This window comes from Amyelois transitella, chromosome 3, assembly GCF_032362555.1.
Source record: "Amyelois transitella isolate CPQ chromosome 3, ilAmyTran1.1, whole genome shotgun sequence".
Lineage (NCBI taxonomy): Eukaryota > Metazoa > Arthropoda > Insecta > Lepidoptera > Pyralidae > Amyelois > Amyelois transitella.
Window position 1 is genome coordinate 5,093,373 of NC_083506.1, and position 27,217 is coordinate 5,120,589.

General features: G+C 34.1%; 1 protein-coding gene across 7 annotated transcripts in view; it reads right to left on the reverse strand.

Annotated features, from left to right (window-relative positions):
• Positions 1–26,483, reverse strand: part of LOC106138176 (very low-density lipoprotein receptor) — a 173,601-nt gene extending 147,118 nt beyond the window's left edge. Inside the window, exons 1-2 of one of the 7 annotated variants that reach the window (XM_013339238.2) lie at positions 25,819–26,472; positions 15,775–15,897 (exon numbers count right to left, since the gene is read on the reverse strand). In XM_013339238.2, the coding sequence (XP_013194692.2) occupies positions 15,775–15,897; positions 25,819–25,969 (274 nt within the window). In that variant the 5' untranslated portion in view covers positions 25,970–26,472. Of the gene's footprint in view, positions 1–15,774; positions 15,898–25,818 lie in introns of all 7 variants that reach the window. The other 6 variants (XM_013339243.2, XM_013339235.2, XM_013339237.2 and 3 more) reach the window with 6 other exon arrangements.
• Positions 26,484–27,217: the final 734 nt, after the last annotated feature.

The window sequence follows — 27,217 nt, forward strand, 5'->3', positions numbered from 1 at the left end:
GCAAGGATTTTCTTTTATTTTCTGTCTCACTATTCTTACTAGGTGGTCCCTAATGTTTCTTATCTATAAATTGTGTCCTATGAATGAATATTCCAAATTTGGTAAAATAATTTTAACCTTTCTCAAAAAAATATCGTTCATTCAAGAGAAATTCGTCTAGTCGGGGTTGGAATGAGAAAAAATTATTTCCATGATTTACGCTGTTCACCGAGGGCCTTATTAGCATACGATCGCATCTGAAAGCTGAAAAATACGGATGGCAAACCTTAGGGCCAGGCTTCATTAACGAGCGGTGCGGCCCATCTTTTGAATGCGTAAGAGCGGAATTTACAAAATTTTATCTTATGTATTCATGTGATTAAGTTCTCATGTATCTCTCTTTTTATGTACTAACTGTAAAATGAAATGTGTGTAGCTTTGAAGCTTGTTACTTGGCAATTTTTTCTACTTAATTTAAGCTGTTACTGTCTAGGCAGATCCAAAAATTGTATAATATTTACTGGACAAACACATCCGCCGAAAAATTTATATTCAATGTTTACAACGAGGAACAAAATAAATGGAAAGATCACATCACACAGTGACGCTTTTGCTCAGCTTTGGGCATACTTGTTGGCTTAAGTAATTTAAAGTACAGAAATAGATGACTAAAATCGCGCCGCTTATCGCTGTCTAGCGGCTTCGTCACTACAGCGATTGGTTCTGTGATGCTGGCCTTAAAAATACGGATCGTGCAAAGACCGTCAACGGTCGCCATTGAAACGCGAATGCAGAGCTCATCCGCTTATAAATTATGCAGCGAATACGGGAAACAATCCCGAATTCCGTGGCCCCAGAGTTTTTGAAACACACCTAGTAAAATACGTTGAATAATGAAACATGTATCGTCACTACACTATAGGTAATGTACAGTTTGTATTGAAATAGAAATGGCAACTGATGTTTAAAACATCAACATTTTACTCATAGTGTTTCAGCTTAAATTCGCTTTGATTATTTCACATGCGAAAACTTGGAATATTATTTTCTGAGTTTAGATTTACAAAGCATGAATTAATTAAAATTGCTACAACTATATACGAGTACCTACGCTTTACAGATAATATTGACGTTGGAAATAAGTCGCAGCTTTTTAACCTTGACCTACATTTTCGTTTGCAGTCCCCTAGATAAAGAAGACTGATGGCAACACCCTTTGCAGAAGAAATAAGTAGGTAACTAAATTTATAAGGCACCGCTCATGCTAGATATTTGAACAAATTCTCTCTGCCGAATAATTCTTGGCGAACGTGAGAAGAAAATTTTGTATTATGTATTTTGTATTTAAGTTGCCGTGTCGAATTACATAACAAATTGTAAATATGATTAAGTAACATTGTGAGTTCGTTAAACTTTTACATCTGAGAATTTTGAAGCCTCTTAACAATTTTTTATTTTATTTATCAACTTACATTGTGTAGTTACTAAATGGTCACTCAATCCTCATAATTGTAAGTGATTCAGTAATTTAAATATATTTATTTACAAACAAATCACAGTATTTTGTATATCTACTGACTCTTTTCTGGGATAGGTAGGTAAAGTTTGAATGCTAGTCGATGTTGTGACGATGTTTTATCACATCGCAAAAAAAACATTTTAGGCTCCTTAATATGCAACTATGATCCAAGCAGGGTAGGTTTTCATCTTACCAGGGGAACTGAGGTCATTAAAGTCGCTTCTTTTAATTTCTTAACTTTTTCACTCCTGGATGGTGAGCAAAGTAAGACCCATCTCTCTTCTATGGTAGGTAATAATGCCACTATGGACACCCACAACACTAAAGATGTCACATGTTTTTCTGACAATGGAGACATCTTTTTGCACACACACAATTTTTAGTGGCTAACTTAGTAGTTTCTTATCACGGTTATATATAATTCGATAATTGAGACTGTTGATAAATAAAGCTCTTTTTTTGTTCGTCTATGCTGCAATTCACGATATTTTTTAGCCTTGTCACTTGAGCTGCTGGATTGGCAAAACTCCAAAAGTGCATTTATCTATCGCTACACCGATCTTTCATTTTGCTTTAGTTCGGCAAAAACGCCATTTCATAGCTGGCAATTTTGAAACGTTTTCAATCTATACTTACAGATATCAATATAAAATGACTAATTGAACAAGGATACTTACAGATATGGTTATTACTTGCCTGTTTCTATGAACGGTGTTGTTTGTATGAAAGGTGACTGTTTCCATAAATTTTTCCTCATAAGAGAACATCGTATTTGTAGTTTCTAATTTTTGTGTTATATTTAGAACCGAAACAAAGCAATGGAAAATAAGTGAGTTTACGGTGCTATAAAATCACAACAATCAGGGATCAGGTAAACTAATATGAAAAATAATACCTCGATAAATCTAAAATAATAACAATTTTAATGAGCGAAGTCATTCTACATGAACCTAGATAAAAAGCAGCATAAAAAATATATTACATATACACAGTACAAAGGTGAGCTTAGGTATCCATGTATGTATAAACTCTTCCAAACATCAATTCCAAACATCGAAGACCAAGGTAGGTCAGAATGTCAAAATAAAAAAATGCACTTACTAAGAAATCTGATTTCAATGCATCTTCAGCCAAAATCCAGATAGATTTAAGTGGAATAGACCGTCGTTTTTGCAATTTATGTCAGAAAGGATCACAACCCGATCCTGTGAAGTTCTGAGAAACCGCACTGACGACGTCAAACGTGATTCAGTTATGTGACACTTTGCTTGCATACTCGGTTATAAGATCGCACCACAAATAAGGAGGGAACTGAATTGCCATATGTTCAAACGAATATCGTAAAAGCGTATATCCCAAAGCGTGTATTTTTGATGAGCATCGTTACGTAGTGATAAAAGTGTTTCCCTCTGACTAGGTATCAAAAAGGATAAAGATCTTTTTATAATTGATCTGGGCCTTATAAGTAGGTATTTCAAATAACTTATATACAGGTAGTATCGCTGAATTAGTACCCGATATACAAGTTTCAAAAATTCGATTTTTTTTATTTTTTGTTAATTTTTTTTATATATAATGATAAACAAGATAAAACACAATAAACAATATAGTTTAAATCATTCATAAAACTCACAAAACCCTTCTGTTTCTTCATTTTGATGAGCATTTTAGGAGGTTATTATCATAAATGTTGGTTGCCATAACTCTTATCTGATGTGGTAGCAACAAACAAGCTTACAACGATGAAAATTTTATATCTGAGCAATATAGGCACTAAAGAAAATCTGAAATCGCGAGGCAAACACGAGGAGTTCCGTAGCGCGCCCTAAAAACATGTTATTCATAATAATTAGTGCGTTTTTTACAAGAAACAAAACAAATTAAAAATATTATAATCAATGCTCGTGACATTAGAATTAAAACAAATTAAGATTAAAAACTTGGATTGTCAAACATTTGACTTTTTCTGTAGGTAACTTAAGGATGAGATAACGTATATTAGCTCTTTATTTTTATTTCAAATATCTATTCATTTAAAAACAGACCGGCAGAAAACTAAAATACTATTTTTCCTTTCAAGATTTCGAACCCTAAAAACAACGCCTTGATGAAATTGGGAGTGGGAATAGGCCAATAACAATAAAAAGCTATCGTTACGAGTATTTTATCGTCAACCAAAGCGGAAAATACATACGGAGGAAAATTTGAAAGTTAATCGTTTGTTTGGTAAGGCTAATGCCAAGTATTGAGAAATAATATTGAATTGCTGACCGATGCTCTTACTATGAAAGAAATAAAGAGAGGACCTGCCCATTCAGGTAGCTAAATGTGCATCCATTATCCAATATTAGTTATATTCCTCGGCAAAGGTTGCGGAGGTCAGATGGGAGTCGCTACGTGTATAAACCTGATTCACTAAATTCAGGATCCATGATCAAGGCCATATTCCCGGGCTCTTCTCTAGAATGAAGAAGAAGAGTCCCATGTAAGCATTTTTCTTTCATAATCATCATAGCAAGTTCATTATGTTTATTTACATGTATTTTTACTTAGTTCAAATATTTTACTTGAAAGACAAACAAATAACAGCAAAACTTAATGTTATTTTCCATTTGCGGCTAAGTTAACACGAAATGACGTACAAAACGAGTTCAGTGCAATGGTTACCATCACTGAGAAGTGGATTATGCCTTCACATTATCACTGGTGCTTGAGGCTTGACGCCAAATTACTTCAATTTTCATAATGGAATGTAAATTCTCATGCCTTGTGAAATAACTTCACCTACACTGTTCGCTGCCTTAGCGTCAAAAAGAAACAATCTGGTTTTATTTAATATAATAATTTAATACATATCACGCGTTTAGTCATAACGAATTTGTTTCATCTATACTTATAATAAATCTGTAGAGAGGTCAATTCTGTACATGGAATATATTTTCAAAATAACTATCAGGGGGTGATTAGTGATCGATACTGATGCCAAAAATGCAATCAGTAAAATTTTTGTCTGTCTGTCTGTCTGTCTGTCTGTCTGTCTGTCTGTATGTTCTTTATAGAAACAAAAACTACTTGACGGATTTTAACGAAACTTGGTACAGTTATTCTTCATACTCCTGAGCAGGTTATAGTATACTTTTCATTACGCTACATTCACTAGGAGAAGAGCAGTGAAAGGAAATGTTGGGAAATCGGGAGAAGCTACTTGATTTTTTAAGCTTCCGTAGCGTGTGCAGCCTTAATGGTTAAAGATACAGCAAAACCATGTATAACGGAAATATTCTACATAAAATTATTAAAAAAATATCCCAAGACAGCATAAGTCTATCTTTTATGGTTGACTCACAATAACACGTGTAATTCCTAATAGCTTAGCAGTTCGGAGATTTCTGATTATATTTCTTTACTCTGATGTTTATAATACCAATACCACTCACACTCATTCATAATTCTTAAAAATTAATATAAGTACCTATTCAATAAAAAAAGAATCATCGAAATCGGTATAGAAACACCAAACTTATACATGAAATAAAATACCCTAACAAGCCATCGCGCGTAAATACTGAATCATGCTATAAGGATTATTTTTGCGTAACGGTTGCCACGCTCGACGCGGCTAGCGGAGGCAGGGTATAAAAAGGGCAGGAGGCGAGCGCAAGCTTCATGACCAAGGCAGCCAGGGGGAGACTTCACGCAGTTCTCTCTTCCAGCCTCCCCCTGAAGACGAAGCTCGGGATCTACCAAACGTACGTCAGATCCCGCCTCACGTACGCGGCCCCGGCGTGGTACGCATTCTGCTCTGAGACCAACAGGAGAAGACTCAGAGCCCAAGAGAACCAAAGTCTCAGAGCAGTCGTCGGAGCCCCGCGCTACGTGAGGAACTCGACGATGCTCAGGGACTTGAAGTGGGAAAACCTAGATATTCGAGAGGGCGGACGCGTCATCACACAGCCACCTGCGAGGCATCGCGCCGCTGCATTCCGCTCCCTCTGGACCGTCGGATGAAACCCTCCCCTCGCTGCCTTGCGGCTGACGTCGTCAACCAGTGACAACGCCGCCGCCGATGGGAACTCCCAGTGTATGAAGTCGTGAAGACCCAGGCCGTCACGGCCACCCCATCGACCTGCCTACAGTCGTAGGCAGCGATGATGCCATTGAAGAGGGCCAAAAGCCCTGACCAATCTACTCTGACTCCCCTAAGGGAGTATGGGAAGACCCGACGACGGCATGACAGTATTGCACAGGCGTTTCAACTTTATTTTCATTTCTTTTTCTTTTGTAAGTTGTAGGTACATATTTCTGGTTATAATTCTATTAGAATATTTTTTTAGTTTAAATAGGCACTTAGATTTATCTATACTAATATTATAAAACTGAAGAGTTTGTTTGTTTTTTTTAATGTGCTAATCTCTAGAATTACTGGTTCGATTTGAAAGATTATTTTTGTATTGAATAGACCATTTATCGAGGAAGGCTTTAGGCTATATAACGTCTAGATGCAACTATTAGGAGCGAAGAAATAATGGAAAATGTGAAAAAAATCGTGGAAGGAGCATCCTTGAGGGCTTCAATGATGCCCAAAACAATTATTCCACGCGGACGAAGTCGCAGGCACAGCTAGTTCATACATAAAAACATACATACATAGGCAGGCTGTGCGACGACGCAGCGGTAATGCGCTTGTCTGTGACACCAGGGGCCCGCGTTCGAATTCCAAGCACAGCCCGATCACTCAGGAACTTTACCTTTATCTTACGTTAATTTCGTAGGTAGGTACATACCTAATTATTTATACTTATCGGTTTATATTTCCATTGTTTCGGGAATACGGAATGAATAATTAAATGAAAAGTACCACAACCGATGAAACCAGTCTTTATGTTAATAACCTTGACTTCATTTTATTTAAATACATTAATTTTGCAAATTAGAGGAGACAAAGCGGTCATAAGATCATACTTACAACACGTGGTGTAGCCATAATTACAAAAGACATGTAATTATTCATCACTACATATTATAAAGTTAATCCCCCTGTTTTCTATCTTGTTTTATAGTATTCCTGTTTGAAATGATGGAATGAGAGTTTTCTAAGGACAGTTTATATCTATAAATGCTACCCATCCGAAGCCGGGGCGGATCGCTAGTATTCTTTAGAAAGTGTGCTATGTTGTATGAAACAGATGGTAGTTTTTCCCCCAACTTATTTTATAAATACAAAAGTAATTTTCTTTGTTCTTTCATATTTAAACCCCTGAACCGAGTTTATGAAACCTTGTATTAATTAATAAAGTAGGTATGGACATTGGAATTTTTTTTTACAGAAGTTACATTAACGGGAATTTCATTGCAACCAACATTTTCTTCAATTTCGAGTAAAATAAAAGAATAACTAATCTGTGGAGTTTTCAACTGACCCTCATTACAGTCTGAACTGAAGGCACAAAGGAGAAAGAAAAAAACCATGGAGAAAATTTCATGTAAATGTGAAATGCACGACCAGCTTCCAGTTTTATTGTGGCCCGGAGTTCTTATTAAAAATAAAAACCCTTTCAGTACGTAGTAATGAATTTCAATAAAGTAGCTACTTATATCATTGCAGTTGCTTCTTTAATCGCAATACAATATGTATTGCGATCACGTCTATATCCCTTGCGGGGTAGACAGAGCCAACAGTTTTGAAAAGACTGATATGCCACTTTCAGTTGTTTGGCTTAATGATGGAATTGATTGAGCAAATAGTGACAGGTTGCTAGCCCATTGATTAAAAGAAGTTAATAATACTATCCCTTAGTCGCCTTTTACGACATCCATGGGAATGAAACGGTGCTCCTATTCTTTTTTTTATTGGTGCCGAGAACCACACGGGTTGTTTGAGTGGAAATTAGAACGGCGTCGTGAATTCGCGCAGCTGCGTACAATTTTACAGCATGCCAACACTCGGGCTTACGTGACCAGTTTTCAAATGTGTTTCGCCTTGTTATGCCACCCCTTATCTTAAAACAACTACATCTTGTATTTTCAGCTCTTCTCGTGTTGTACCTACCATATTCTTTTTTTATTAAAAATGTCTAAATGTCGAAAGAATAGTTAATTTTGCTCACATAATACCTTTTTGTCCTTCAGTCACTTTCTTTGTCAGCTAGCTAGCTTCCTTGTATTGTGTAATACCATAACTCAATATATTAAAAAGAACACTTACTGACAAGCACAGACCATATTGCTGGGTATAGAGATTTTAAATTTGGCAGGTGGGTAACTTTGGTTTAGAGGTGCGCTGAGAGAGGATTTCCGGAAATTCCAGCGGAACGGAAGTTAACGGATTTTTATACATTACGCGGGCGGACTCTAATAATATGATATTTTTTAAGAACAAGCTCATTTCACATCATCAAACCCGAGATCTCAGGTTCAAACGCTTGACACATCTACAGAAGGAAATGTATAGATAGATATTGTTTGTTTGTTTGTAAACTCTGTATTGCACATAAAAATAAATAAAACAAATTACAAAATAGTTATTGTATTTAGAAGAATATGTACAATCTATCTAACCTATCTAACCCAATATACTCGTATTAATATTGGGATAGATCCGCCATTGTACATATTCTTAATAGTTTGGTTTGAGACAAGTAGAAACTTCTCCAAAACTACACGAGGTACCTATGTGCGAGGAATATGAATTCATAATCCTCAGACATTTAAATCTCAATGCTATCATTAAACCATTCAGCAGAGCTTTGCGTTTCAGCATTTTTTCAAGCCTGTTGGCTCTATGTAACGCGCAAGGGATGACACAGACGTGATTATATATTTATCTATGTATAAAATAGCACAAGAAATGTTCGAAGAAAATATGAATATAATTTAACTTGTTTGTTTGTTTGTAATATCTTTATCGCATAGAAATTTACACAGTTACCAAAAATAGTACATAGTAAGAAAAGAAATAAATCACTTGCAAAGGTTGTATATATATTACTTTTATTGCTGCTTCAAGTAATTCCTTGAAGAAGATTTCAGACAATACTGCGGAAGTGCTTTCGTTTCCCGCCATGCTTTGATAACTGTTTGAAAGTTTCAGTAAAATATTTCCTGTTGTCTACATTGTTGTGACGGCTATTCTTATTGTGTTTTTCTCGTTCACTTCGAGAAAAATGAATTAACTAGTTATTTCACATCCGTAATCAGAATTATCATGAAGAATATTATTTTCTCAGAAATTTGTTTCTGCTCGTTAGTTCCAAATAAAGCACAGAATTTTTCATCGTTGGGTTATGTGACTATCTGTTCATTGTACTCGTAGCTCTTTAAAAGTACGATGGTGATTAAAGTAACGGTAATATTATGTCTGAGAAATATTAGAAGAGCACTTCAACTGACTTGCGCATCAAAGCTAAAAATCTGTTAACAAGTTCTTAAATATTTAATCGGCCGATTCCCCAATCTATTCCCACTTAAGAACGAAAACGTTTCCATTTTTTTACAGAATCCAATAAAGCACTTTATTATCCGCGCGAATTATTCAAACAGCACGCCAGATTTAATGGGGTACAATACAATTATTACTGCAATTCCCGAGAAACACCGTTAATCTATTTAATAGCTGGAAGCACTTGAGAGAATTGAATTTAAAAATAAATGAGAGACAAAGGAATCGATAAGATTTTAAGGCCAAAACTTGGGAAGTACTAAAATTTAATATCGACCTCACAGTTCAGAGGACGCCACACTTTATGAAGGCAATTACTACCCTTCATCTTGAAAATACGGTAGATTGGTTCTGGCTTTTATAGGGTTTCGGCAGGCGCGGTTATTGGTATCGTTACTCAGAATTCTTTGACTCGATTTAAAGTTATTAAGCGATGACTTTGAATCTACGTCTTATTATTTATTCTAGGTATTTACTACGAATAGAGATTTAAGCCACATTTTTATTTATACTTATAGATTTTCTTGTTTTTACGAACTTCTTACCAAATGACAAACTATATCAAATAATTATCGTCGTCATTTTTAAAGGTTTACGACATAATTGTGAAATTACAGCGCGTAAAAAGCAGTCGTTTTAACTCATTATTTTTAAGTTTTTGTAGCTGGCGACAGTATCATCAACAAAACTGCCTGCCTTCTATGCCTCATTACTTGCACCTTCTTCAAAGCAGTATTGGAAGAAGACACATATATTATAGAATATTGTCATAAGAATGGCGATTTTGTTACATACGGGTTAAGATCCAATATACTTTGAAGCAGTAATGGTGATACTTAGAAAGGGTTGTCATTCTGTATAAAGCTGATGTCGCCGCAAACGACAGTTAATGGTGCATAAAATTCACAGTAAAGCTGAGCTAGGTTATTCTTATATTTATATCTTTGTATGTAGAATATTACTGACTTCGCCCTTCGCTATCATTTCAAGAATGTGATTCTCTTAGGTGTAATAATAAGTCCTTAACATGGAACAATAAATTGATTATTGAAACAGCTAACAATATGTTACTATTAAGCGTTTTGGAGTCGATAATTAAATAGCAATGATTGTCAATATACGCATCATTGTTATTTTAGTATTGTAGCGATTTTATTTAAGCGTTTCGTTTTGATATTAACCATACATGGAATCCCCGCTCGCTGGTCTCCAGTTGTGTCATATAAAATACCAATATGGGTTAGTCCTCTGACGTGACAAAAATTGTCAACAAAGGCGGGTACCCGTCCACAATCGAATAAAAACAAACCCAATAAACATTAACCCTTATTTATGGAGAGTTGTCAGAACGCAGAAAATACGCACCTTTCCTATATACACGTCGCCATTATTCATGTGCGTCCAGAGATACGGTTTTCCGCCGGCTATCCGGCACGTGACCGGATTGCGGACTTTTGGCATTTTTATGAATATATACAGGTGGCAAATTGAACGAATTTTATTCGGCTGGTTGCCGACATATGATACTAACAAATTTTAAACTTAATAGGTATATCCATGGTCCATGTACACATCTACCCGTGCAATGTAATAAATGGACAAGAGATTACTAAGAATTTCAGATTCACTTAAACCATATTTTATGGTTTTCCATAGCATATAACGGCATAATAATATGAATGAATTTACATATAGATAGAAGTACCTACAGTATCTTAAGAAGTGAACCCAGATACGAAGCATAATAAACTGCAACCAGAACACGCAACGATGAGAAAATATAAGTCTAGGATATAACCACGCCTCCATATTTTCATTCCATAGCTAGCCTAGACTTTGTTACACTCTACAAAGGTAAAAGAATAAAAATAATACTGAAACAAGTGGTTATTTTCGCAGATTTCAAACAAGAAAAACATCACAGTGTATTAGAATTTCCCTCTAATTTGTGATACAGTACACAAAGGGAGCCATCAATTCAGGTTTGATAAAGGTACACGTTTCACAAATGACGTCATTAAGCTGTCGTCGCTATGAGCAAACACTTCCTCTTGTTTAGTAGATAAGTACAAATATTTTCCGGAAACCGAAAATAGGGAGCCAGACAAAGTAAATGCTATCTTATTTAGATAAAAGCAACTCTATTCAATATTTCGCAGCGACTTTGTATTCTTTCATAGAAATACGAGTGCTGGCGGAACATAGGATTTATATGTATGTATACATTATTTTATCCTATAATATGTATTGATAAAAGCAAAAAGTATTTTTACATTTTCAATATAAATATTGGATAGCATTATTACCTACACTTGGCTAAGTAAACCTTTTTCTATCCTATGACTTATTTGGTTTTTTTTTCTATTAATTCACGCATTCAATTAATAAGAAGTAAATGTAAATTAAACAATATCATAATAAACAGTTTGCTATTTAATGAGTAGTTAATGGTGATGACACATAACCTACTGCGAATATGACGCAAGCTATGAAAAAAAATTTTTTTTAAGAATGAACATACCTATATGACTAAAAAACACGAAGGGTCGTGTTCAAATACAATTTTAATGCGAAGAAAAATAGAAATTAATTATGTTAGTAAGCAAAATCTTTACTAAGATTATTATAGCCTGCAAAATTAATATTGTGTAAAACATAACATTTGATTAAAAAGTAAAATTAGAGAGACTGATTTACAAACTTGTACAAATATTAAAATATTGGGAACCACTTTTACCTTGATCATGTTTTATGTACCACTTTTATAAAATATGTATGTACAAACCGGAACAGTGAGCCAAAATTAAGTAAGTTTAGTAACAATATTAAACTTAACAATGTTTATCTTCATGTTCAAATCCAGGCTGATTTATAATGAAACAAAACGTAAGCGTACTTTTCGAATTTAATCAGAATTTCAGCTTTGTTTTCCAGTTGTTTGGCAAGTTCAGTGATTACTTCAGGGAATAGCCGAGATGGATGGAATTAACCAATCTGATCTGCTGGATATATTTAGCAAATCGTACGTGACATCAAAAGTCACTATGAAAATAGAAAATATTGTATCTGAAATAATTGGACTTTAATTTAGTTTTAGAAATTATATTTAGTTTAAAGATTTTGTCGATTGATAAGACAGCATGTTCATTTTGTGTTTTAGGTGTAAAATGGAGTATTGAGACCCAATCTTTTGTTATTTTAGTCAATTTATAGTCAGCGTTATACAAAAAATAAAATAGATAGGTAATATGAATCTCAGTTCCATAAACCTGAACGTGGCTTTTCAGTCTTTTTGAGACCGTAGGATCTTCCTACCCTTCATTTGTTTGTTAGTTTCAATGTAAATTTATATATCCCAATGCCACCTATCTACAATAATAAGCATATACGTGCGAGTAAAGCCACGGACGGGAGCTAGTAATTTATATATTTGTAGATCCTTTTGTTGGCGCACAAAGGCTGGAAATAGAATTTTATGCTGTTGACAAGTGAAGTAATTCTAAATTGATTTAAAAACCCTTTGAGAGAAATCGAAGCATAACAAGGTTTGAAAAGAAGTAACAAATAAGTAACAAGCATTTTATTTGTATACTAGGGACGTCCGCGGCTCCGCTCGCATAAAACTAAATTTCTAAAGAGAGAATCTTGGGAAATTCTCTCTTAGTGCACCCCTTGACCCCTAGACCTGCATGGCAAATTTTCAAGTCTCTAAAACCCAGTATTTTGAACTGTGCGTTGTCTGTCAGATTAAAACTCAGTAACGAAAAAGTTTAACCCTCACAAGGCGTCGCTTATTTCGTTGTTGTTGTTATTTTAGAGCTCTCAGGTGTGGACAAACGAAATAAATGTTTGTACTTACACTAATACAAAATAATATAACATACACAAAAACTTAAAAACAAAATACATAAATAAATAGGTGCAGCGATTGCCGAAACTAGTGAAATGACTTTATTAAAGACACACCCGACTCAAAAGAAAAATTTATACTTGCGATTTAAAACTAAAACGACTTGGAGATGTCCTGATGTCTTACAATCAAAAAGATTAATCAAAATCCATACACAAAACAGCTGCATTTCAGTAAAACAGTTGAAATAGATACTGAAGAAGTGTTATCGTTATTGCAATATTGCTAAGATCTAATAGAAGTTCGGTGTAGATAAGGCCATAATGGCGCCAGTTAGTCGTCGCAAGTCATCACGCATCAATAAAGAAACCAAATACCAATCATGAGAACATGCAATCGGCCTCTTTAGTGCTCTGTTATTGATCGTTAACGGTATATAGCTTAGGAGATCGTTGTGGAAGAAAAATATCCTCATAATATCAATAACGTACAATAAGTCGGCAAAAAAAATCGATCTATACATATTTACATACAAATTAAGGAGACAAACAGTAGTAAAGTAAGAAATTGAAAAAAAATTCCACTGTTTGTCTGTTTGTACACTCTTATTCAAAACTACTGGATAGATTCGAATGAAACTTATTTTTATAACTGCTATAAGCCTAGGCAACAAAAACGCTATGATTAAGAAAACCTGATGGAGAAGCGGAGAACGGTTGAGCTAAACTGTACAATCACTGCCTACCCCTTCGGGAAACAACATTTTATATACTGGTATATATTTTTTTTACAAAAGTAAGAAAATAAAAATACTGACGTTTCGTTATTATGTAAAAGTTTTCCTACCGAGGTGGATCGCCATTGAAATAAAAATATTGTTCTCGATTTTCTTTCCTTCTTTCCCCGTTCAAAGCTAAATTCCCAGAGCAATCTGACTGTGCTTTCAGAAACGAAGTCATTAAAAAAAGAACTGTAATTGCTACAGTTTAATTAATTATCTTCCTTTTCCTGTTCTTTTGAAAATCTTACAACTCATATTCTATGTTACCTGCCTTATTATAACGCATCCTTTTGTAATTGTTCCATAATGCCAAATAATTTGGTTTGTTTTTGATGATTATCATGGTCGTCAATATATTGATACGAGTATATAAGATATTGTTCCCCGGTTTTTTTAACCACCACGGCCTTCTATTTGAGTACTCTGGTCAAATAATCTCTTCTCTGGCAAATAGGATGTCTTCGTGAACTAGTTATAAGTAGTAACTAGTTGATGTCACCGTGCCGTGTGGTTCCCGGCACCAACGAAAAAAAAGAATAGGACCACTCCATCTCTTTCCCATGGATGTCGTAAAAGGCGACTAAGGGATAGGCTTACAAAATTGGGATTCTTTTTTTAGGCGATGGGCTAGCAACCTGTCACTATTTGAATCTCAATTCTATCATAAAGCCAAATAGCTGAACGTGGCCATTCAGTCTTTTCAAGACTGTTGGCTCTGTCTACCCCGCAAGGGATATAGACGTGACAATATGTATGTATGTATGTATGTAGTTGATGTCACATAACTTAAACTGCCAAATAATACCAGCAGATGTAAAGATTTTTAGAGTATTTATTTCAACTTTACGCTTAAATAACTTCCTTTTATAACCTTGCTTCTATGGAATAAACTTCTCATTGAAGAATATTTGGGTAACATTTTATAACTACCTGTTAATATTCCCAATTCCAGCGAATTCGCAAAGAACTGATTTAGAATAAACATACAAAAAAGCATGTTGGCAGTATCCGTAGTACAAGCATTCATATTGTATTTATTATATACTGCAGTTGTGTCTCTATCAGTGATATAAAGCGTGTAATGATAGCAATTTGTCATATTAGATAGACTCCAACATTGCAATTGCAAGGCAATTTAACATCAAATGGTACTGATATAAACCAGTATAATGCGTCATTTAAATCAATATTACTTATAGGTACTGTTAACATGATATGAGACTATTTAATATGACAGTATCTTTCTATGATGACTAGCGTGATCGCAAGAAATCTGATTTAGCGATTTCAATAATCGACAAAATTTCCAAAACAATTTCTTTAATATCTACATGAGATATGTGAAACGACGATGATGATGAAACTACTTTACTGACATGTATTTTAACCAAACAAATAAATAACGGATAGACCAAGAATCCCTTTTAAGTGTTGTTACATTATCTAAATTTACATAGGCTAGGTTTACCCATTAAAAGGTGATCGGGCGGGAGGCACCATCATATCAAGACGAGCCAATAAAACTAACTGGTAATTAAATTTCTGATTCAATATTAAATACTAGTGGTATATCGTTTGACATAGAAACTGCCACACTTATCGTGTTGTGAACTTTTAGAAATAGTTCTAACGCATAAACCGTTGTATCAACTACGCACAACAATAACCTCAAACTGTATACAACCAACAAATTGATCCCTTCAGAGTCTCCTTCAGTCGCAATCAATTGTATCCAATCAATAGCCTTGTTTGTAAACTCTTCTAGTATGTCCACAAAGTATTATACTGTGTTATGACAAAGTCTTGATAACTTTTATGTACACATCACTTCTTGTTTTCCGTGGCTTTAGGCCCAGGGCCCCAGGTGTGTCTGTGATTACGATTCTAAAGTAGATAAGTCCCATTTTTACTAGAAGTGACTCCCATCTGACCTCTTAAACCTTTGCGGGGGAACTTAACTCTTAATGAATCGTGGTTCATGTACACATTACTTTATAATAGTACACCGACCTTCTCTTTAGTTGATATTACAAAAATAAGATAACCGAATGACGTCAATTTATTCTGCCAAGAAGTTTATATCATTGCCTCAAATTGATGTAGTCACATGTCAGTCTTACTGACGTTTACATGAATCAGTGCACATAAAGGGCAAAAAGATACTGAAATTACAACAAAAATCTATTGGTTTTTTTTTTGATACTTACCTTTTTTGCATTCCTCAATATTTTCGTCCGAGTTGTCGCCACAGTCGTTCTCACCCTCACACACCCAGGCTAGAGGTATGCATTTCCCGTTTGCACACTGAAACTGCTTCAATGAACATGCTCCTGAAACAAAAGACATTTCGACTTATGTAAATTGTGGTGAAGTTCGTATAGTGCAAATATTTTTAGTTAAAATGACAAGTTGACCATAAAAATCGGCATTACGTAATTAATAGGATTCTGTTTTATATGCTTAAAATCTTCAAGTAAGTACTTAATTTATAATCGGTCTGAATAAAATATATTTTTGTATTTAGATAAAAAAATACCGTTTCTTTTGCAGAGAAAAATGTAAAAAATGCTACCGTTCTGATCTTCCTCTCCCAACACGAAGCGACAATAAATGATTTCATTTCTTGATTGAATTTAGTGAACGCTTAGAAATGTTGAGCTACTTAATAAATGAAAACGTCCATCGATTGCCGAAAGGGTCAAACTGCTGAGTAAAGGAAGTTAATGGTTTAATGTAAAAATTACATACGGGTCTTTCTCTCATCAGCCGTTTCTTGGTTGTAGCCTGAGTTTATTTCATTTATTGGAAATAACGAAGATTGAAGCAAATACGTATTGTTTGCCAGTTTGACTTCTGTGTTCTCGCAAAAAGATGGTAACGCTTTTTCTTCCAATGAGAAGTAGTAAAAAAAGTATTTTAAACAAGGAAGAATGGATCCTTTTAAAAAAACCTCTCAATTATTCTGATTCCGAATAATATATTCCATATGAAAGCGGTACATTTGAGAGATAAACACACAATAGAAGAAATAGGATATCAAAACTTGGCATATACGGGAAGAATATAATTTACCGAACATTTCGACTATCCTTAACAGCCTTTATAAGTCCATTCTGTATGGACACAAAAGTCATAAAATACTCTGTCATACACTATCCTACGCTGATTTATATGGCAATGTTTCAAATGAACAATTCGGTTACAGTGAATGTGTTAGTGGACTATTCCAGTGTATGATTTAGTTACTGCCAAATCCAATATACTGAACCTAGGAGTCTATTCTGTGGGGAACAACACAAACAAAAGGGTTTTTGTTTACGGGATGAGACTCTTTCGAAAGGGTCAGTTTCATAAATTAGTTGATTTTAAACGGATCGAACAGAAATTTGATTTTGACTATAACAATACCGCTATATTAACTTAATTATTAAAAAACGATGTCATCGTCTGTTTAAATTTTATAATGCTTTGTTGTATAGACTTATTTTCTTACAACAACTAAAACTCCATCGATTTCAATCGAATAAAAAGAGATGGTGCAAAGTCATTGGCAGAGAAACCACTCTATTGATTTTGGTTTGAATAAACAAGGGGTAATTTTTCTCTGCCGATGACTTTACACAAAGCTATGATGATGATAAGCAAATTTTTTAACAATGCTGTTAACTTAGAAGGTGTAAAAACTCAAAGACCACCAAGTGATTTGACTGAAAGGGACACCAATTTAATTTCATCACATTATGTGGAGGGCTCTTGTCAAGCGGTGACTGGTGAATGGCGCGGGGCCGTCCAATCTGCGCAGAGAGCCCTCGTGCCGTCTCATTGAAACCAAATCAAGCGAGCCGAATATTATGGCAGACCACACTGTACTCATGTGACCATCAATTAAAATTTGCTTTTCACAAAGTTGAAGACTTAAATTTCTATAAAACTCCTTTTCTTTGTCGGTCAATTGACGGGATATTGACTGCTCTATAAGCAATCATCTCAAATGAAACGAAAATCAACATGAATGCAACACAACTCTACAAAATGTAAACAGACACCACATACACCATAAACCGATGTTCACCACAAAAAAAGAAAAATAATAAATGACAATAACTTCTCCAATTAAGTGTAGTCAAAACAGTAAAATCATAATTGTGACGCGATTTTTAGAAGCACTACCCGGGATGAATGAGTTATTGTCCGCCCTCTTGCACATTTGAAACAAGAGCTCTAAGTCATAACAATTCATGGCGACACTGCATGGTCTGCAGAATAAATTCGCGACCATTTGGTCTATTTTCGCTTCACTGCGACTTCCCCAGACTGTCGTTACGTGTCATTCAACCCTACTATTGTTTCCATTGGTTAGATAGTATAACAACTACATTTGTTCTGTCTGGAGTGCGATAGTGTTGTTAATGGAAATTGTTCAAACCGACCTATTCTTGAAATATCTAATAATCAATAAAAACCACAGGAACTGTGGTCGATAATACGCTACAGGTTAAGATACCTAGCTACAACTAAAGCTTTGTTACATTTGTTGTCTTTGTTTTTACATTTGTAATATTTATTTGACAATATTTCATTTAATTAATGTTAAGTGAAAATTGGTTAAGACATTTCGCTATATAATAATAATCACAATCTTTAGGCATCTACAGGTGAGAGCTCAAAGCCGTTTTTATTTTCTAATTTTTAATTTTGTTTCTATAATAATTGCCGTGTGGTTCCCGGCACTATTACAAAAAAGAATAGGACCACTCCATCTCTTTCCCATGGATGTCGTAAAAGGCGACTAAGGGATAGGCTTATAAACTTAGGATTCCTCTTTTAGGCGATGGGCTAGCAACACCTGTACCTGTCACTATTTGAATCTCGGTTCTATCATTAAGCCAAATAGCTGAACGTGGCCATTCAGTCTTTTCAAGACTGTTGGCTCTGTCTACCCCGCAAGGGATATAGACGTGACCATATGTATGTATGTATGTATAATAATTAGTTTAACTTAATGCCCATATTAGAGTATCGTACCAGATTGTTTTAACTGAAAAGAAAGAAATTGACGATTTCAGAAATTATCAGTAGGCATATCTCGATCGATTTGAATCCAAAACTGGATAACTGTCGGGATACTGAGCCGGGATCTGTGTTTGAATACAAATGACCCGCTTATCCCTGAAAGCCAATCTGTATGTAAATCACAAGTCCGTTTAACTATTCTCGTTAGTTGCTCATTTTCAGAACGTCTGCATTTTCGTACTATTCCTAATCCCGCCCTTTGATTTCATGTTCATTGTGTATTAAGCTACAAATAAAAGACTTTGTCTACTTATAATAAACTTTGCTGGTATGACTATTATCCAGTAATTTTACAAAACTAGAGTAATTTTATTTGTTTACAATGCTTTTGTAAACAAATAAAATTACTCTAATTTTATTTGTTTACAATTTTTAACCGCTGGAACTGCAGGACTCTAAATTTTTGGCATAGAAATTACAATCTGTCTACGAAAAATAAATACTTAGTATATTTAAAACGAATCACATGTTTTTAATGAAGACAGTGTTAAAACAAATTTTCGTATGTAAAATAGTAACGGAACAAAACTTTAGAAATTTATTAACACAATAGTAAAATAACATACATATACATATAGTCACGTCTATATCCCTCGTGCGCTAGACAGGGCCAACAGTCTTGCAAAGACTGTCAGGCCACGTTCAGCTTTTTGGCTCAATGATAGAATAGAGATTCAAATAGTGACAGGTTGCTAGCCCATCGCCTAAAAGAAGAATCCCAAGTTTATAAGCCTATCCCTTAGTGGCCTTTTACGACATCCATGGGAACGAGATGGAGTAGTCCTATTCTTTTTTTATATTGGTGCCGGGAACCAAACAGCACTGCCGGGAACCACACATCACTAGTAAAATAAAACATTCTTAAACTAGAAAAGTTCCAAATTTATTCATCTCCCTCTCAATCATATCCCTAAATCAAATATGTAACTCGTACCTTTTGGTTTAAAGCTAAACCCACAAAATCAACGAGAAAACAAACAGGACTTTAAAATCAAAAAACCTAAAAAGAGCTTTCGCTAACAAATAGATTTAGGCTGTAAAAAGGTTAAATACTGACAATTACGTGCCACGGGAAAGTTCAAATAAAATTAGAACAAACTCGGCTACATTATACTTGTAATTAGAACATATAAAAGGAGCAGGAACTAAACGTATTATGGCACTAGCTACCTTGAATGCGAATAAGATAAAACCGCAAGGAAATGTCGTAGTAAAACTAAAATGTTAGTGTATGGGCATGGACAACCCCTAGTAACTCTTTTTTTTTATTTTCTCTATCTATCTTTTTATCCCTCAACATCACATTATTCCTGATCGCTTTTTTAGCTTTTGGCCTTAAAGCTGAAGCTCCAGCATTTTAATAACAAAAATTTGGCAAGTTTGTACGTTCGTTTTGATTGACTTACACTTTTCTGGAAAAGTTTTGATTAATTAGAAACAGCTTAAGTTTTGAATAAGATTTCTCGAAGAAGGAAGTTATTATTCGACCTAAAGAATGAGATTAGATGTCGATTGCCCAAGACCGTCAGGAGCAGCCTTTTCTACGTCCAAGACTAGACATAAAGGATCGCGAATGGACTTAGGAGTGATATTTAAATTTTCCAGGCATACCAACTGCTTTTGGTAGAATAGTAAGTATAATAAAGGATTCTTAACCTTTAGTCTGAATAACTAATACCTGTGTTTAGTGTCTATAACTCTTGAAAACTGGACTGCAATATACATTTTATAAAACATCAAAGCTAGTTTTAGTTATGTACTCTATATATCAGCATAAAATTCACCCGTTAATCTATTTGAAACATTCAATATTGACTGAATTGGACTTCCACTAATTAGTACGCCACCAGCTAATTAACTCAATTACCTATATTTTAGATAGAATATGTAATAGAATATTGTTAGGTGCGGTAAATAGAAATATTGTTTATGAACGTTTGTACAGCACATAGTTCTCCCGAGTCCCAAAAAAAAATATTTGGTACCTTAAATTTCTAGTCTCAAGCTTGGAAATTTTATAATGTTTATTTTCTCATCTACTTTTTCCTCACTTCCGTAATGGGTAAACTTTTGGCACTGGGGTCGCCATGCTGCATCTCACGTGTCTGAGATTTAACGAAAGATAAAGTATTGCGGGTGTGCCTACACCCAACATCCATTCAAACTTAATGCTGCCCAGTTGTTACAAATCCCCTGTCCTAATTTCACTTGAATTACATTTTGAAACATGTTTGTAATTTAACTTTTTGAAACAAATGAATTGTGAATAAACAAAATTGAGTTACGAAAGATCTTTTATGTCACTTAGATTAGAATTGAAAAAGTTTTTCGTACATTGTAATTTTCTTTCATTATTCTCGCTTCTTTTTCTTTGTTGTGTCGTATCGTGATTGTAACAATGCATTAATATACAACAAGAAACTATGAAATAATAAAATTCATTATCAGACAACAAGCCTCTAGGAAAAGAACGGAACGTGACAGTATGGAAATTTTTACTATCAACGGTCTATTTTAATTACGTTCAATTATTAGTGTTAACTCTTTTATGCCCAAATTACTTATCATACACGGCTATTAATGTTACACCATTTTTTGTTTTCAATAAAAGCACGTTTTCGATTGAACTGCTAAAACATACAAAAACGTTTGATATTGTATTGTGTGTATATGTAATTTCAATCAAATAATTTTGTTAAATTGTATGAAAAGAACAATTTGAAATATTGAATATTTTATAATAAGATAAAACAATTAAGATAACTCAAACAATAAAACAAATATTAGTTCAATCGTGTTGTGAGACAATTGGCATTTTGAATGACATGACTTCATAGATGAATAAAAGTTATACCGGGTTGTATGAAACAATACGATTGAAGGTGGTCACTTTAATATCCGGAGCATTCACAATTAAAATACGCGAGAACCAATTGGCTTGAAACAAGAAAAGAAGCTTATGTAATAATAGACATCCAATCAAATAAGAATTCTATAGTCGTGAAGTTAAGGTCTGATATCTCCTGGAAGTGACCAAATGGCTTCCAATGCTCCCCGTCTAACTCTCGTTTATTGAACGGCTGTCTATCTGTATCATCGGCATAGCGAAGCTCTGGTACTAAGGCTTAATGACAATGGTCCGATACAGGATTGGGGTCAAAGTGTCGTACGTATCCAACTTGGCAACGAATGTTAATTGAGAGATTATCATGATACGTATGTCCAGTTACAAGCTCTAACTAAAATTATTAGTTAGCTTATTAATGTCTATATCGCCTATGCCTATCAGTAGCACTTTATAGATTAATCGAATTAAGTAAAAGCAGTTTTTAAAAAGGGTAATGATCTCAAATTCATCAGAATAATATGTTACACAAATCTCGAAAACATAACTAGCACTTGACTGTCACCTTTCAGTTGGCATCCTAATGAACAGAGGATGCATACCGCACTTAACAAAGGTCTTACTGCTCTTTTTTGTAAACATTTCTTCATCTTCCATTTTCAAAAATATATAAACATCATTTTCTTTTTCTTTTCTTAAAAGCACGACAAATTCATATTAGTTTAATTAATCCTATTTAATCGGGATCAGTCTAAATTACTTAAGACTTCACTCAGAGATCAGAAATGAAGGATTGATGACAAGAGGGCAGATGGAAGATCCATCATGAATAGACCTCGTTCCTTTATTAACGCGCCAGAAATATTCAATCAGCAATTTCACAATGGCAATGTTCATTAAATTGATTCAATTAATGAAGAACTCAATCTTAAAGTTAGTTATGTCCCTGGAGCAAGTCTACGGAATTGTTCGGAGTTGGAAACAATGAGTTCGCGCTATACGCATGTCGAACTAGCCTAACTTCATGTAGAAGTTGCTTGCAATTAATTGAAGAGTTGTGAAGTAACTAAATGTATGGTATGCTGAAACAATTAAGTTATCCTGATATGTGTTTGACGTCTACTTCTACGATTTCATTGAATATCACAATCACATACAGTTCTTGACTTAGGAATTTTAATCAACCAAAAGTAAATTAATTAAAATCCGCCTTGAGACAACAATATAAAACCATTAAGAGTCCCAAATATGACTTTTGTACCATTTATAGTTCAAAGGTCTATGTTAAAAGGCAATGTTAATTACATTTCAACTACAATCTCAGTAAATTTCCACCTCTCCATATTTTCTCACTTATAATGCCTACATTAAACCCCATATTATCGTCTTGTTTGCTTGGACACTATATAACGTATCAAATTGATATGATTATTTTCTATTGGCCTCAGCATTTTCTACCCTATTTTAAAGTAAACGTTAAAGAGTCAACCTTATCTGATATTTAGTTTCAGTTGGTGCTCTTGTGCGAAACTTCTGTCTCACGGTATCAACTGCCTACGTATCTCATTAAACATTGGACTTTCTTTGACAAAACTGTAAATAAATCTCACAATTTGTTTCATTAATCATCATCATCAATAAATCTTACAATGTATTATGCCTCTGTTATGTCTTCAATAAAATCTGTCTGAATATGACAAGTGCGATTCGTTTTTCATTTTTCACGTAATGACGCCTCTTCGACACAAAGTCCGTTTTATAGCCATCACAATGCGATTGTTCGCTTTCATCAGCGGAACTTTTATGATCGCCGCGTCAGCTGCGGACTGTGGACCACCAAAATTGAGACAGTCAACCTAGTACTTACGGACCACCCGTTTAGATACACTTAAATTTCCCAACAGCCATTTCAGTTTCTGGTGAATTTTCAAACTTTTTATTTTATCAGATTACACTTTTAAATGTACCACTTTCGTGTTCCACATTTTGTTATAACCTTAATTTTTTGATTTTTGATTGATGTACTTCTGTACTATGTCCTGAAGTTTATTGTGGTTAGTTCTTTAGTTCCTGAAACTATTTTTTTAATTGTAATGCAAAACGATATGAAAAGAAAATCATACATACATATGATCACACATACCCTGCGGGGTAGACAGAGCCAACGGTCTTGAAAAAACTGGTAGGCCTCGTTCAGCTATTTAGCTCAATGATAGAATTGAGACTCAAACAGTGACAGGTTATAATCTACATCAGGCTATCAAAAGAAAATCAAAATAAACGAATGTATTTACTTTAAGCGTTAGGTACCTATATCAAACAAATATGTTTTTAACTGAAGATGAGAGAAAAAACTTAAGAGACGAAAAAGCCTCTCCCTTTAATATTTTACAAACATTACCTTTGAGCTTCCTAAATTGAGTCTCAAACATCTTGAACTTTATAAGTATTTTATTTCGAGAATTGATCACCGGTACGTAATGATCATAGATACGTATAACCTACTTCAATGCGATTTACTTTAAGTTTCAATTTTATAAATTTATTGTTCTTAACTAAACTTTAGAGAGTATTTGTGTAGTTAAACTAAAAAAAAAATAAAGGACCGAAGCCGGTATTGTCCTACCTTGATTATGATAACGCGCCGAAGTTTCGCACAAATCCGAACAAAGAGAAGATTAAGGTGTTATCTTGTTAAGCACACTTGTAGCAGTTATTTAATTGCCTGATTGAAAGTCTTACATGAAGTGCATATCCACAAAAATGAAAAATAGTGAAACCTAAGTGACGACTTGAAATTGGCTTTTCGCCACAGATATTGAACTTTGTACTGATTGAGGAAAATACAGTCTTCAGTCAGTTTCGGTGTTTGTGTTTCTATTTTAGTATCTTGGCACGATGCAACGTATTTGAGGCGTATGTATCGATCATCTTAGTGGCAAAATTTGGCGTCAAATCGGTATAAAACATTGGTTTTTTAGGTAAAAATGTTTGGTATTAAAAATTATAAATAACTTGCATTATTTTATAAAGATAATTAAATCTGTAGCAGGAATGATCTACCTTCAGTTAATATTTTTATAGTATTTACTACTGTACCTACATATGTAATGTAAAATATATAAATGTAATTTTATAACAATTTATTTTCCATATAACATATTCGTTGTAACTTTATTATTCATCGTAGATATATTTATTTAACCTATCTACATTTCTTTTTATACTACGACATATTTTCCTCAAAGATTTGATAAGCTTGATGACTATTGTTTATTCTGTGTTTATTTCTATAAACATAATATTATTTATGTTAAATAATTTGTCAATATAAAACCCACTTAAAATAGGTACCTTTTTGTGTAAACATAGGTTAGGGTTACACAAGAAAGTAATATTTCTAGACCCGCCATATGTGTAACTTAATGTGCTGAAATTGCAGTCAAAATAAGATAAGAGAACTATTTCATCAAATTTTTTAAGCTATTATAATTAAGCGTTGTTAAACTACTGAGTTAATCTATACTACTTACGAAAAGATATCTAATTACTAAATTTATGATTGACTTAGGTAGTTTGTACATGATAGGAGTAATTACGATTCAATTATTTATATTAACTATTTAGACAAAGCGTAAAAATCAATTTTAGGCAATTACGAATTATCTATATATTCTAAATTATAAAAATGTTGAAGATAACTACGTATAAAGAATGTTTTTACACATTATCTTCTGCTGACATGTTCTGAAAGTGATGAGGGTTCTTAATTACTTATCCTGCCAATTTTGTCTTTAGGCACTAACAAAATTTGTCAATAAAACATATCGAGGAATATCTGCAATATATATAAAAAATAATAATTAAACACATATCAAAATCGTACCAAAACAATTACATATGAGTAAGTTTTGTACAAACATATTATTATCAGTGTCAATCGAAATAGCGTGATATTTTGGATGGTATCATAAGTATCAACTTTATCAGATCTTCAGTGATAATTTTTCCTAGAGTCAGTGTGTACGATGTAAACAACAAACGTGATTCGTTACTAAAACTAGGCGTTACCATGTATACGTAACAAAACTTGTTCTTGGCATAAATAAACTGCAGCAAAACAGCCATTGAGTAAAGACAATCATTCACAGCAATAACGTTATTAACAGTGGTATATTTACAATAAGCACCAATTATTCCTTAGATCCCAAAAGTGTACATTATTATATCAAATAATAAAACATAATTACCTTAATAATTTTAATTTTATATGAAAGATTAGAAAATTTGAACTTGAAACATATTTTTTTTTTATATTTAACTTTTTTATTACCTTCAGCAACTGCGGCTACTTGCTGTTGATATTTGCTGTCAGAAGCAGATATTCCAAATACATTGTGGTTCAAAACACATAAAATCAAACACCACCACATATTGGCACTAGATTTGGGGGCTGCCCGATGACAGCCCACCAAAACGAACATTTGTCTTCTTGAAACTTTTGATTTTGTCAATTCCACTGTTATCTTGATGCACTAGATAATTAAATCCACCATAAGGTCACTGTAATCACTGCGATTTTTGATATTGTAGTGTACGTCACTGTTATTATTGCATTGAAGGACAATATTTATGCGATTGGTCGTCCGCGATCAGGGTTTTGAGGTTATTTTTACGTGCCACTGGTGCGAGCGCGATAGAGAAATGTGTGAAGCAGGCAGGTGCGAAGCAGCGAGTTACGTCATCACTGCCGCTAGATGGCAGCAGTCGCGCAAGCGTGACGTACGTTTAGTTTCGGCGACCGAACCGTGGCGCTGCGACGCTGATTCTAGCTAGAGATTTTTCCAACGCACCGAACGGTCGACGTAATGTTAGGGAGCGCTCACATGCTACTTCAAATTGAACATACTGAACGGCAGTTAAATTAATAGATAAAACCATTAACTTTATGGGTCTCTCCTATAATGAGTAAGTCAATTGCTTTCCATACATATATAACCAAAACAGACAAAAGCCTTTACCCATACTTTATTATCGAATGCGAATATATCCCTCGTCATTGCATATTTACGTCGCTATACACGTCATATTTCAAAAATAGATAGTTATCTAAGTGATAAATTGATTGTACGTACAACATGTTTACAAGGTGACACAAAATGTTTTGTCTTTATGTTTTTTATTAATCTTAATTTAAATGTATATGAAATAGAAATTTCAATTAACCAAACACAGTTTATTAGGGTAAGGTAACAAAAGTGAATATGCTTTATAAAATAAAGTTGTTACTTAACTTAAAGAAAATCATTTCGAAATGTGTCCCGACCCTTATCCAGGAATAGGAATGCGCGCGCATCTTACCAATCGTCTATAGCTGGAAGAGAAGACGTGGGGGCGTGGTCCTGTCGTTACGCACTGCCACCACGCAACTATGAGATAAGACCCCTGATAACCCGACCAATTTCAAAAGTGTTATGTTGGATAGCAACTACATCGCTGTATTCATCTGAAAACCACCACCTTATAACATAATCGCAAATCCCTCAAACTCTCACAGCTTCATCGGAATAATCTGCAAGATCAAGGATCTGTGAATTGGGGTTGATTTTAATATTAATAATGTATTTAATTTATCCTAGAAATATATTTTAACCTATTTTATCTTTTCAAACTATATCATACATGTAGTACCAATATAAAGCAGTTTATTATTATACGAGTGAAACGAGTTC